The sequence below is a fragment of the Sphaeramia orbicularis genome, chromosome 14 (genome assembly GCF_902148855.1).
Source record: "Sphaeramia orbicularis chromosome 14, fSphaOr1.1, whole genome shotgun sequence".
In the NCBI taxonomy this organism is placed as follows: Eukaryota; Metazoa; Chordata; class Actinopteri; order Kurtiformes; family Apogonidae; genus Sphaeramia; species Sphaeramia orbicularis.
In genome coordinates this window covers 50,864,216-50,878,624 of record NC_043970.1, presented here as the reverse complement: position 1 = coordinate 50,878,624, position 14,409 = coordinate 50,864,216, and the positions used below count along the sequence as shown (strand labels likewise).

Genomic DNA, 14,409 nt, shown 5'->3' with positions numbered 1-14,409 from the left:
TGGATCCTTCACCTTTCCAAGACCTTTAAACACAGTGGGGTAACTGTTTTTAATGTCTTCACCCACCTGTACAGTGTGTACACGTTTAACAAGAGACAGCGCCTCCATGGCTGGGAGGCCTAACTGTGGTCTCATCAGTTTAGCCACAACATAAACATCCTGTTCAGTTTTCCTATTTCTGATTTCCAGTTTTCCCTTAAAGTATCCTTTTACATCCAAGCGCTGTCTACCTGGACCATACAGAGGGAACTTTGGTGACAGGAGAGTTCCATGCTTATCTGCACAGTAGTGGTGTTTTGGTATAGCTGTAACTCCAGCTCCAGTGTCAAGCTTGAATTCCTTTTTCCTCTCCATTTAATTCCACAGATTCTCTCCACTCATTATCAACACTGTTAATTTCGATTGTTATCTCTCCAAGGAGAGCATTATCCACATCATCATCTGTTAAATCCTCTTGGATCTCATTGACACCACCTGCAGTCCGACATCTCCTTGCATAATGTCTTTTTCTTTTACATTTGCAACATTCTGCATCTTTGGCAGGACATTTTTCCCATGGATGTCGGGTTACATGTCCACATCTCCCACAGCCTGAGTCCTTGATTTTATTTTCTGACTTGTATGTTGAGCTGGATTTTTTTCCATAAGCCCCTTTTTGTGTCTGCCTCCTCCCCATCATAGCATCCAAGTTGCCAGACTGTCTTTCATCCATTTTGCCATGCAGTAAAGGCTGCTGCTTTTTTATTTCCTCATGGTGACGCACTTTGGCAACAGTTTTTGCTAATGTGAGGTCAGAATCCATCTGTAGTGACTCTGACAGCCTAGCATCTTTTAATTCAACAACTATCCTATCTCTGATAAGTTCTTCTCTTAAGTTTCCTAAAGCACAATGTTCGGCTAAGCTATGGACAGCAGTTATAAATGCTTCAGCACTTTCTCCTGGCTCCTGATTGCGTCTGTTGAACCGTGCACGTTCAAAAATGATATTCCTTTTTGTCATGTCGGCTGTTGGACTTTGTCTGTCTTTTCTGTTTTGTTTGTTGTTTCCTGTTTTATTTTGTTAAGTTTCCCTCATGTGTCTTGTCTGTTGTCTTTACTTCCTCTCCCTGATCGTGTTCACCTTTTCCCTGATTACCTGACTCCTCCCTGATTATCTCCACCTGTGTCTCATTGTCTTCCTGCCCTCCTGTGTATTTAAACCCTCAGTCTTCCCCTGTTCAGTTGCCAGTTTGTGCTCTACAACTAGTTTGTGTTCACTTACCAGCGTTTCTTGGATCCTGTTCGTTTGTCTGCCGTGTTTGACCTGTTTTTGTCCCTCGACCACCGATTCAGCCTGTTCCTACCCTGCCTGCTTGTTCCTGACCTGGTTCGTTTACCCGACTCTGTCTCTGCCTGCTCCTTTTGTTACCTCAGCCTCCAGCGATCACCTGTTCTTCGACCTCCGTCTGGATTACTACCGTGAGTTAGCCTGTCCCCCATGTACCGTTGTCTGTATGATTGTCTTTCCGTGTATGACCTGGCTTGTTTATTGACCACCCTCTGTCTGTCCCTAGTGGGGATTCCGTTGGGGTTTTCCCGGCTCGGCCCAGCCGACCGCCTGTCGTTACCACCCGCAGCCCAGACGTTTATCCCCGGAACCAGAGGCTCCACAGGAATTATATATTCTCTGTCTTGTTCCATTTTCCCTGTTAAAGTGTTTAATAAAAACACTAAACCTTATTGGTTTCTCATGGTCTTGCTTTTGGGTTCAGCCTTTGTACTCAGCCTATTACACTTTTACTCACACAGTGTTTCTCAAAAGCCATTTTGACTTCTTCATAAGATCTCTTCTTATCCTCTTCTAGAGGCAAAACATTTAATATATCCTCAGCTTCATCCCCTAGAGTGTACATCAGTGTATTTACTTGATATTCTTGTGACTGTTTGTCCAGGCTTGATGCTTTTCTAAAGCGCTCAAAACGTCTTATCCATTTTGGCCACTCACTTGCATTACCAAAGTCAAACTTCCCTGGAGGAGCCAGCTGGATGTTGCCTACTATGGGGACAGATGCTGCTGCCGTTGGTGCTGCTGCCCGAGCTTCATCCATGTCGTTACACAGTCCGTTTCCCCACTCTGTCAGACCCTCCGCTGCCTTTTCATCTGGCAAACACCCGTCCAGTCCGGCGGCACCGCTAGCTTCTTTAGCACCGTTAGCTTCTTTAGCTCCGTTTTATCAAACTCACGGACGTCCCGTAGAGGCGTACTATTGCACTCTTCCCCTGTCGGGTAGCGTCAAACACTTATTCCAAGTTCATTTCTGACACCATGTTGTGTTATTATTATAATAACGAGGCAGGGAGTGAGCTTATCCTGAACTTTACTTATTACTGTGGCTCAGAGAACTTCCGGGTCATCCCCATCCAACAACAACAACTCTCATTGGTCACTACATTACACGTCAGTTAACCCCTTACACAACATCCATACAGTTGTAAAAGTGTCTATTTTATAATTACTGGGATGGTAGAGGTCTCTGTTGTTGGTTGTTAACAACTGCAATAGTAGTTTATCCACTCTTAGTCCTTGGAGTTAGTAATATTAACAGTGAACTGTTAACTGCTATGGGTATTGGTAGTTATATTAGTAACAGCAGTTCTAGTTTTTAACAGTTTTAGTTCAGTTTGCTGTACATCTATGTGCCCCCCCCCCAACTCTCTCTCTCTCTCTTCCTTTAACCCTCTCTCTTTAACCCCAACTGGTCAAGGCAGATGACCATCCTCCAGGAGTTGGGGTCTGCTCAAGGTTTCTGTCTGTTAAAAGGAAGTTTTTCCTCACCGCTGTCACCAAGGGCTTGCTCATGGAGGATTCTATTGGGTGTCTGTGAATTGGCTTATCAAGAATCTGGTCTTGACCTTGAACTTTTGTTATGATTTGGTGTTATATAAATAAAATTGGATTTGATTTGGTCAGAGTTTAGACTTCTGTCATGCAGGTTAGGGTGGTCCAAAACATCTTTTTTAAGATTCTCTGGATTAGAACCCTGCATTTGGTTCCATATATGGCCAAATTACTTCGGTCCAAATTTTATGCAAATTAATTAATATTTAGAGGTTGCACAAGACGTGAAGATTGCTCTATATACTATAACGTAACTAGCCAAATGAATAAGGCATATTAGAATAATTTGTAATTTTACTCTAAAAATCAAACTGCAACTTGCATAAAAATGTTACTTAGAAAGTCCAGCAACCACTGTTGCTTTATTGAAATTACAAAAATGTTCCTGTGTTCTTTGACAGCTTGGAGCAAGTACTGTTTCTGATCTTCATTTTTTGTTTGGCTACAGTTGAAGTTTTGAACAAGCTCCACCCCTCTTTCAGCAACATCATTGACAACTTTTCTGGAATGCCCAATTTTAGCAGCCTTCTGAAAGTCTTCATCATCAGCCCAGTCTTCTGGAGGAATTTTGAAGAATGTTTGTGGCAGATCCAAAGTTTCAAAGAAACGTGTCATGCTGGTGGTGACAAAATCCCTGATCTGCTTCCCTTCATAATCTGCTTGATTAAGGGCATCCCAACGCTTTAGTGGAACCTCTGAACCTTCATTTTCCATAATGTTGTGAACCATCAGCTGCTTCTGCTCTTGTGTCACACTGGAGTTCAAGAATGCCAGGCCAACCAATTCTTCACTCAAGTACCAAAGATGTTGGCGGCCTTACTTCATACATATGTTGCTAGATGAAGCACTAAAACTTTGGTTTTGATAGTACTGCTGCTTCTCTTAGCAGGTCAGCTCAGCTATGCTGAAAATGCAAAATTAGTCAATTTCCAGGAAACTTCCAGCGACTTGTGCAACCTCTAACACATCTCCTTTTTCTTCCAATTTTTTTCCTAAATCATCTTTTGAATGCCAAAACCTAAAGCAGGGTTCTAATTGAGGTTATCTGAAACTTTATTTTTTTACCATGATTGTTGGACCACCCTAGTGCAGGTAGGTCTCTCTCTCTCCTCTATAGCTTTTCGCAGAGTTAAAAGGCTCTTGGAATCTCAATCTGTCACACTGTTGGCCTGACTTGCAGTTATTTTCACCACTACATTGAACAGTTTTACTTCATAAACAACAGCTTTAAGCGCCTCTACTCACAGAAACAGAAAGGCCTCTGTCACATAACTATTCTTACTAATGATCCTTTTTCCAGACTTATCTCACTGTAAGACTGATTTTTTTTTTCCATTTATGTGTAGTAAATTTTAGAGCAAATGTATTCACATGTTTGTTTCATTTCAAGTAATTTTCTTAACATTATTGTAAAATGTGAAGCCAGGAGGACACTAGTGACAGATCTGGAAGGAGAAGAAATTAATTGTTCCTTCTTACGTGAACAATGTTTCTATCCTCTAGATCCCAGCAAAAACCATACATTTTCTCTCTGTTTTTCTGTGGAAGTGGAAAATGACAACTCCTGCTGGAATCCTGAGTCATAAAGCAAGATCTATGAAGATATTCTCAATATAATTTAGTTTTCATACAATTCAAGTTAACTACTGCCATAGACATGTACAATTCATCTTTAATCATGATGAATAACAAATTCAGTTTTCTTATAAAACCTAATTATTGCTAACATTCTAAGTTCAGACCTCAGCTTCTTTCAGGACGACTGAAAACTTCCTCTGACAGCACAGATAATACATGAGGATGGGTCTGATGGTGTTGTCTCTAATACCATAGATCAGAGCACTCAGACATCTAGGGAGCATAACAACCACAACATAAAGAGCAGTTTGCATATGCAGAGCTCTTATTCTGTCCACAACCGCTGAAATAGCTATGAACAATGGAGTGTATAGGGTTGAGAGGAGACTGAGGCCGAGCTGAAACAGATGTAGAAGCAGAGTTTTACGAGCCTTATGGGCTGAAGCTTTGTCTGTGGAGGCTGACGTGGCTGCTATTGTTACACCAATGAAAGAACCAATGACTGTAACACCAGCTGATACAAACAGGAAATAAGTGTAGACTTTGTCATATTGTTCAGAAACTGGATTAAGAAACATAGCTTGAGGAGAGCACCTGGCTGTCATCTGCAGAGTCTGCAGGTTTTCAAACGGAAAATGTAACAGTAAAACAAGTCGAGTAAGAACATTTAATGAACTGAAGGCCCAAATCACAATGATAGCAACCGCTGTATTTCTGCTGGTGACAACAGTAGAGTGTCTCAGTGGGTAGCAAACAGCTACATATCTCTCTAAAGACATCACCACTAGTGTTAGAGGAGAGATGTCACTGAAGAGATAGGCAAACATGATGAGAACACCACACACAGGATAAGTCAGCCTGATTCTGAAAGTCAGAAAATATAATAACTGACTCAGTGTGAGGTGTAAATCATCTGCAAAAAGGAGATTATATAAAAGAATGTAACGACAGGTCTCACGTAACACTGGTTTACTCCTCAGTGTGAAGAGCATGACCCCATTAATGTAAAGAAAAACCAAACATGGCAGAGTAATAGGAATAGAAGACAATACAAGTTCCAGTAATCCTCTGTACTGTGGTCCAACAGTTGTGTTGGTCTGAATTCCTGACATTTTAGAGAAACATTCATGAAACCCACGTCAAACTAAGAGGGAACCTGAAGGCTTTGTTTTGTAATGATACGTTTGGAAATATATATATATATATATGTATATATATATATATATATGTATGTATGTGTGTATATATATATATATATATATATATATGTATAAAAATCAGCTTTCAAATCTCAAACTCCCATCAACCCCCACACTAAAACAGGACATATGCATCATTTCTGACAATCTCATTGAGTTCACAATCATAGATGAAAACATCCACATGCATTTTATCACGACAACAGAAAACATGTTAAACCCCAGGCAGAGTTGGTCTGCAGAGTTTGTCTGTTGTCACATAGAATATATGAGCTCATGTCGTACACCCACCTCATGTAAAACATCACGTGTGAGTATTATGACCCCAAGAGTCATGCTGATTGGTTATTTTTTCAATACCTTTATGTAAATGTATTGTAACATAGATGAGTACATGCATCTATGTATTTGGAAGAAGTCAGGGGAATGAAAGGTTCATCTTTGTTAGGTTTTGTTTTGTTTTTTTTCCTTTTTTCCTTTTATCATCACATATTCAAAAAGAATCGAGTCAAAAAGACAGTACACCATCTTTGAATTCTTGGTCATATCAAATCCAATCCAACTTTATTTATAAAGCACTTTAAAATCACAGGACCAAAATGATGTACAGAAAAATAAGCAAAAATAAAAACTGCCTAAAAGTCATGAAATACCTAATACATAGTGAATAAAATATATGAAACACATTAAAAGACATAAAATAGAGTAAAATGCAAAGCATGAGCCAACATTTAAAAAAAAAAAAAAAAAAAAAGGTAAATTTAAAACAATTAAATCAACATCATGCATGATGTTGAATGCTAAAGAAAAATAACGCAAGTTTTATTAAAAGACTCAAAATTGGACAATGAGGAGGCCTCTAAAATGTGCAGAGACAAGGAGAAGCTGGTCAACTGACCTGAAAGAATATCCTGGCTGAAGTTCAGTGATATTAGGTGCATGGGGCTAGACCATTCAGGGCTTCACAAGCAAATACAATAATTTCAAAATAAAACCTAGAATGTACAGACAACCAATGGAGTGAAGCTAAAATTTGTGAAAAAATGACTCATGATCCACTAACCCTGACATAAAGAGCAGTGCAATAATCCAGCCTAGTGGGAACAAAGGTGTGCAATGCAGTTTCAAAGTAACTCAATTTTTGCCAACTGCCTCAACTAAAAAAAGCTTGTGTTCACCACAGCCTTGATAAGATTGTCAACCTTAAAAGCAGCATCAACTGTAACCCCCATGTTTTCAATAGTGGACTTGTCTCTGCCCCAGGTCATCTGGAGATGTAATAGAGAGGCTGAAAAAAAATCACTTCTGTCTTTCCTTCATTAAAAATTTTGAAGTTTAAAGCCATTCAGGCCTTAATGTCATCAAAACATCTGAGCAGTGGTTTTATAGAAATGACTCTTTTTTTACATAGATATGAGTATCATCGGAACAATGATGAAAAGACATCCTATATGTGGCAGTGAGCGGGGAAATCAATTCACCAAGTTGTCCGACAACGCCACCCAGGGGAATTTCACCCCTGGGAAAATTATACAAATAAATAAAAATTAAACAGCAAGGTCACAGGTTTGTAATGATCCACCCGGAAGAGGTCATGTTTGGTTAAAAGTAATATTTTTATTGAACAAAATAATTATACAGTTAACAAAAAAACTAAAATGTCGTACCCACCAGGCCTTCAGCCAGCACTCAGGCTAAAGAAAAAACAAAAGGAAGGAGGACAGGGCTGAGAACTTACCACAGCAGCAGGAAACCAAAAATAAGGGGAAGGGTCCACCACCACACCTGTGACATGGAACACACACACAAAAAAACAAGAAAAACAGGGAAACTGTGAAAACGCCACCACCAGATTGGACTGCCGCTCGGGTACCCAGCACCTGTACCACAAAGAAAAAAAAACACCCATTAATAAAACAGCCTGAGTGCCTCAGGTCACTGGTGGCCAACAGTGAACAGTTAAAACTCACTCACACGCACACACACACACACACACACACACACACATATCCATGCAACATCTCAGTGACAGAATATACAAAACCAAGAAAAGTACAATTTCCTTAAAATAATTCCAACAAATGAACCTAAACAATGGAAATTTAAAGTAACTCTAAACAATAAACTATAAAAGACACAAAAGGAACCGTCTGCGCCCTCAGCAGGTGGAGGATCAGGCCCGGGAAGACGAGAGGGGGCCGGACTTCCACAGGAGCAGGAGGGGGCAAGCCAAGGTCCGGTGGCTAAAAGCGGAGCGACTGAAAACAATCGAGCCAAACCCACATCGGCCAATACGGCGCCTGACAGACGATCTCACGTATCCAAAACTCAAGCAGCAAAGCACAAAGCCAAAACAGCAGCAGTCAGTGGATGTGGTGGCTGATGACAGGCCACCACTTACTGCAACCTTTAAATGAAAACAAAAACACTGTAATTAATAAATGCAAAATGCTAAATTAAAGAGAATAATACACACGCATACATACCACTGGTGCAGCGTCACAGAGGACAGGAGGAGGAGAGCCGCAGTTACCTGCAGCCAACACTGCAGGAAAACACACAGCAGTAATCAGCTGAGAGCTAGGCTACAGTCTGATGGGATGGCAGACAACGCCGACTTACCAAGCAGACCACACTACTTCCCACCAGGCCTCCGGCGGGGTGATCCATCCCCCCTACACCGTCTGTAGCCACGCTACAATGAACAACACACCGGCGTCACCAATGTGCACGTTGTGCGCACACAGCGGAAAAGAAGTAAAGACAGAGCGGCCACACTACCTGAGGGATGAGTGCTGCGATGCCCACCACGCTAAACAAAGGCCTCCGCCACGCCACGCTGCAGTCACCACCACGCTGGCTCAAAGGACTGGAAGGAGAGGGTCAGGTGTGACCACTCACCTGGTTATAAAGGCGCATCCGGTGCCACCCCACAATTAAGGTACGGTGCTGCTGACGCAGTGCCGTGTAGTGGCAAGGAGGGAGACAGCGTCCAGCTACATATGGTTCTTCAGTATAGGGCCAAGAGGTAATTAATAAAGGAGAAGAGGGCCAAAAACAGAACCCTGTGGGACCCCCCACAGCCAGCATGTCCATGTGGGCCCCAGAAGGGTTACATTTGAGTTTGTCCACAGTTTCCATGGTGGCCCCACATATGTTTGCCCATATGGAGGTTAGCAACACCACTACGCTTGGGGATAGTTCCGAGGTGCAAGTTAGACGTCACACTATACGCTGCGCTCCGTCACCGCCCCTTTGATTCCAGAACCAGGTCCGCTGTGTACAAGTCCAGCCTGTCTCACCTCTGTTACTCTTTTGGCTTGGCCGTGTAAATCGGTCAGCGGTGGAAAAAAGGTGGGGTCACCATTTCGCCTTTTTTCTGGGATCTCTGTGTTAAAGTGGCTTGTGTTTAAGAGTATGTTTAAACTTTCCCCTTTGATGAAGCTTATAGTTAGGGCAGCTCAGGCTGCTCTGAGTTATGCTGCTATAGGCCTAGACTGCTGGGAGACTCATCATGATACAGTGAGCTTCTCTCGGCTCCTCCTCCTCTTTAACCTCCTCTCTCCTCCTTTTCACCTCCATTTATGCCCCAGTAAATCCATGTTACTGCCTCTCCTTCTTCCCCAGAGTCTCTGTGCTTTATCACCTCACAGGTTTTCCCTGGATCATCTCTGGACCTGCTGCTGTGGTCCTGCTTCCCTCCGGCCTCCAACATCATTATTCATTTATCCATACAGTTGTAAAAGTGTTTATTTTATAATTACTGGGATGGTAGAGGTCTCTGTTGTTGGTTGTTAACAACTGCAATAGTAGTTTATCCACTCTTAGTCCTTGGAGTTAGTAATATTAACAGTGAACTGTTAACTGCTATGGGTATTGGTAGTTATATTAGTAACAGCAGTTCTAGTTTTTAACAGTTTTAGTTCAGTTTGCTGTACATCTATGTGCCCCCCCCCCAACTCTCTCTCTCTCTCTCTTCCTTTAACCCTCTCTCTTTAACCCCAACTGGTCAAGGCAGATGACCATCCTCCAGGAGTTGGGGTCTGCTCAAGGTTTCTGTCTGTTAAAAGGAAGTTTTTCCTCACCACTGTCACCAAGGGCTTGCTCATGGAGGATTCTATTGGGTGTCTGTGAATTGGCTTATCAAGAATCTGGTCTTGACCTTGAACTTTCGTTATGATTTGGTGTTATATAAATAAAATTGGATTTGATTTGGTCAGAGTTTAGACTTCTGTCATGTATGATTCATTTAATCTACAACATGTGATAGGTGCAGGTAGGTCTCTCTCTCTCCTCTATAGCTTTTCGCAGAGTTAAAAGGCTCTTGGAATCTCAGTCTGTCACACTGTTGGCCTGACTTGCAGTTATTTTCACCACTACATTGAACAGTTTTACTTCATAAACAACAGCTTTAAGCTCCTCTACTCTGACAGAAACAGAAAGGCCTCTGTCACGTAACTATTCTTACAAATGATCCTTTTTCCACAGACTTATCTCAGTGTAAGACTGATTTTTTTTCCATTTATATGTAGTAACATTAGAGCAAATGTATTCACATGTTTGTTTCATTTCAAATAATTTTCTTAACATTATTGTAAAATATGAAGCCAGGAGGACACTAGTGACAGATCTGGAAGGAGAAGAAATTCCTCGTTCCTTTTTATGTGGACAATTTTTTTTATCCTCTAGATCCCAGCAAAAAGCATAATTTTTCTCTGTTTTTCTGTGAAAGTGAAAAATACCAACTCCTGTTGAAATCCTGAGTCATAAAGCAAGATCTATGAAGATATTCTCAATATAATTTAGTTTTCATACAATTCAAGTAAACTACTGCCATAGACATGTACAATTCATCTTTAATCATGATGAAAAACAAAATCAGTTTTCTTATAAAACCTAATTATTGCTAACATTCTAAGTTCAGACCTCAGCTTCTTTCAGGACGACTGAAAACTTCCTCTGACAGCACAGATAATACATGAGGATGGGTCTGATGGTGTTGTCTCTAATACCATAGATCAGAGCACTCAGACATCTAGGGAGCATAACAACCACAACATAAAGAGCAGTTTGCATATGCAGAGCTCTTATTCTGTCCACAACCGCTGAAATAGCTATGAACAATGGAGTGTATAGGGTTGAGAGGAGACTGAGGCCGAGCTGAAACAGATGTAGAAGCAGAGTTTTTCGAGCCTTATGGGCTGAAGCTTTGTCTGTGGAGGCTGACGTGGCTGCTATTGTTACACCAATAAAAGAAGCAATGACTGTAACACCAGCTGATACAAACAGGAAATAAGTGTAGACTTTGTCATATTGTTCAGACACTGGATTGAGAAACATAGCTTGAGCAGAGCACATGGCTGTCATCTGCAGAGTCTGCAGGTTTTCAAATGGAAAATCTAACAGTAAAACAAGTTGAGTAAGAACATAAAATGAACTGAAGGCCCAAATCACAATAATAGCAACCGCTGTATTTCTACCAGTGACAACAGTCGAGTGTCTCAGTGGGTAGCAAACAGCTACATATCTCTCTAAAGACATCACCACTAGTGTTAGAGGAGAGATGTCATTGAAGAGAAAGGAAAACATGATGAGAACACCACACACAGGATAAGTCAGCCTGATTCTGATAGTCAGAAGGTATAATAACTGAGTCAGTGTGAGCTGTAAAGTGTCTGCAAAAAGGAGATTATATAAAAGAATGTAACGGCAGGTCTCACGTAACACTGGTTTACTCCTCAGTGTGAAGAGCATGACCCCATTAATGTAAATAAAGACAAAACATGGCAGAGTAATAGGAATAGAAGACAAAACAAGGTCCAGTAATCCTCTGTACTGTGGTCCAACAGTTGTGTTGGTCTGAATTCCTGACATTTTAGAAAAACATTCATGAAACCCACGTCAAACTAAGAGGGAACCTGAAGGCTTCATTTTGTAATAATAAGTGTCACTCAAATTAATCAAACTCCCATCAACCCCCACACTAAAACAGGACATATGCATCATTTCTGAGAATCACATTGAGTTCATAATCATAGATGAAAACATCCACATGCATTTTATCATGACAACAGAAAACATGTTAAACCCCAGGCAGAGTTGGTCTGCAGAGTTTGTCTGTTGTCACATAGAATATATGAGCTCATGTTGTACACCCACGTCATGTAAAACATCACGTGTGAGTATTATGACCCCAAGAGTCATGCTGATCAGTTATGTTGTATTACAGGTGACACCCATGCCGACAAAGCAGAGTCAAAAATAGTTGGGATATTTTTGTCCATCGCACTTAATTGCGTTTTAGATTTTAGAGTTTTATTAGTGCAGTTTTTGAGTCAAGTATGTGGATTCTTTGCCTCCTCAGTGCTGTTAAAGTACCCCAAATCCTCCTTGCATCTTTCTTAAAAATCCTCAAAGAAAAAGAGTTGGTGACAGTTATAAACAAATGAAGAAGAATCAAGAGCAACATGTTTTACCAGTGCAAGACAAGACAAATTTAGATTAGATTAGATTAGATTAGATTAGATTAGATTAGATTAGATTAGATTAGATTAGATTAGACTGCCTTAGTTTTTTGGACCCAAGGAGAAACGTCTTAGAATCAGCATGCAGCTCCAGCCACTTCAGTTAAAAACCTCAGACCAGGCCAGGAATCTGGGTGTTGTCATGGATTCAGACCTGAATTTTAAAAACCACATACAAATAATTATAAAGTCATCTTACTATCACCTCAAGAACATTTCTAGGATTAAAGGACTGATGTCGCAGCAGGACCTTGAAAAACTTGTCCATGCATTTATCTTTAGTGGAGCTGACTACTGTAACAGTATCTTCTCTGGTCTGCCTAAAAAGTCTATCAGACGACTGCAACTGATCCAGAATGCTGCTGCTCCAGTCCTCACTAAGACCAAGAGAGTGGACCACATCAGCCCAGTTCTGAGGTCTCTACACTGGCTCCCTGTCTCTCAGAGAACAGACTTTAAAATTCTCTTGCTAGCATATAAAGCACTGAATGGTTTAGGCTCAAAATCCATCAGAGACCTTCTAGTCCAGTATGAACCATCCAGACCACTCAGGTCATCTGGTGCAGGTCTGCTCTGGGTTCCAAAAGTCAGAACTAAACATGGAGAATCAGCGTTCAGTTTCTATGCTCCATATATCTGGAACAAACTACCAGAAAATATCAGGTCTGAGAGTCTGAGTTCTTTTAAGTCATGGTTAAAGACTCACCTGTTCACTGCTGCCTTTGACTAAAAGACTTTTTACTTTTCAAATTTTATATTGTATATTCTCTTTTGAAACTCTGCACTGCAACTCTTACTTTAATATGTGTGTGTTTTTATATTTTTGGATTTTATGTGTTGTTTTCTTACTTGCTGTTTTTAATCACCTTTTACATGTTTCTTTTAGAATGTTTTAAATGTGTTTCTTTTTCCCTGTCATATTTCAATGTCCTGTGTGAATCACCTTGAATTGCCTTGTTGCTGAAATGTGCGATACAAATAAATTTGCCTTGCCTTTAGATTAGATTAGATTAGATTAGATTAGGTTTGATTAAATTGGATTAGATTAGATTAGGTTTGATTTGATTTGATTAGATTAGCTTTGATTAGATTAGATTAGATTAGATTGTTTGAACTTTATAGATCCTTTGGATAAATCCCTCAGGAAATTGAGGTTCCAAAAGCAGCACAACACCGAACAGGTGCACAAGAAATACTAGAAGAAAAAAGCAACAAAGCAACACAATAGTTATGAAAAAAAAGTTGTGAAAAATTGTTAAATCATTAAAAGTTATAATAAAGTGATGATAATAGTAATAGTAGTCATAATAACAATATACAAGTAATATACGTAAGTAATAATAATAACAATAATAGTAATAATTTAGGGCAACACAGCAGTGCAGTGGTTAGCACTCGTGCCTCACAGCAAGAAGATCCTGGGTTTGATTCCAACACCAGTCAACGGGGGTGGGACCTTTCTGTGTGGAGTTTCTGTTTGCATGTTCTCCCCATGTCTGCATGGGTTCTCTCCGGGTACTCCGGCGTCCTCCCACCATCCAAAGACATGCCCTGATAGGTTAATTGGTTAATCTAAATTGTACATAGGTGTGAATATGAGAGTGATTGTTTGTCTCTATATGTTCAGCCCTGTGATGAACTGGAGACTTGTCCAGGGTGTACCCCGCCTTCACCCATAAACAGCTGGGATAGGCTTCAGTGACCCCCATGACCCTAGTGAGGATAAAGCAGGTTCAGAAAATGAATGAATGAATGGTAATAACTTTTTATTTGTATTATATAGATCAAGTTATACACAAAGACAGTTCAGTGTGTTTCTAAATAAATATATGGAACATCCAGAAGAAAAGATCATCACACTCTTTCAGCTTGTGTTAGACTGTTCAATTTATGAGTTTATTGAGCAGAAGGATAGACTCTGGTCTAGTCTACCAAAGATATGACTTAAAAGGAAGTGACTACTGAGAAAGGATCCTTGAAATTGAGAAATGGCCAAAGATTGTTAAATGATGGTGTCAGCTCATCAGACCTCACCACAGGCTGTGGTGTAATAGGGAGGATTTAAGCTGAGTTTATTTTGCTTTGTATTCATTAACCAGGAATTCCTCCATAAGACTGGAGAAAGGCAGTGATAGAACTCCATTCAAGCCCTATACAGCTAAGGCATCTTGGTTGTCCCAACCATTTCTGCACTTGTGTGTTTACTAGTTTTTCCAGATGATTGGCATTA

General features: G+C 40.5%; 2 protein-coding genes across 2 annotated transcripts; both read right to left on the bottom strand.

Annotated features, from left to right (window-relative positions):
* Positions 1 to 4,614: 4,614 nt before the first annotated feature.
* Positions 4,615 to 5,568, bottom strand: LOC115432648 (odorant receptor 131-2-like). Its single transcript, XM_030153556.1, has one exon. It carries the CDS (start codon positions 5,566 to 5,568, stop codon positions 4,615 to 4,617), a length of 954 nt encoding a protein of 317 aa, XP_030009416.1.
* A 5,007-nt stretch (positions 5,569 to 10,575) lies between these two features.
* LOC115432647 (odorant receptor 131-2-like) lies at positions 10,576 to 11,529 on the bottom strand. Its single transcript, XM_030153555.1, has one exon. The coding sequence runs from the start codon at positions 11,527 to 11,529 to the stop codon at positions 10,576 to 10,578; it is 954 nt and encodes a 317-aa protein (XP_030009415.1).
* Positions 11,530 to 14,409: the final 2,880 nt, after the last annotated feature.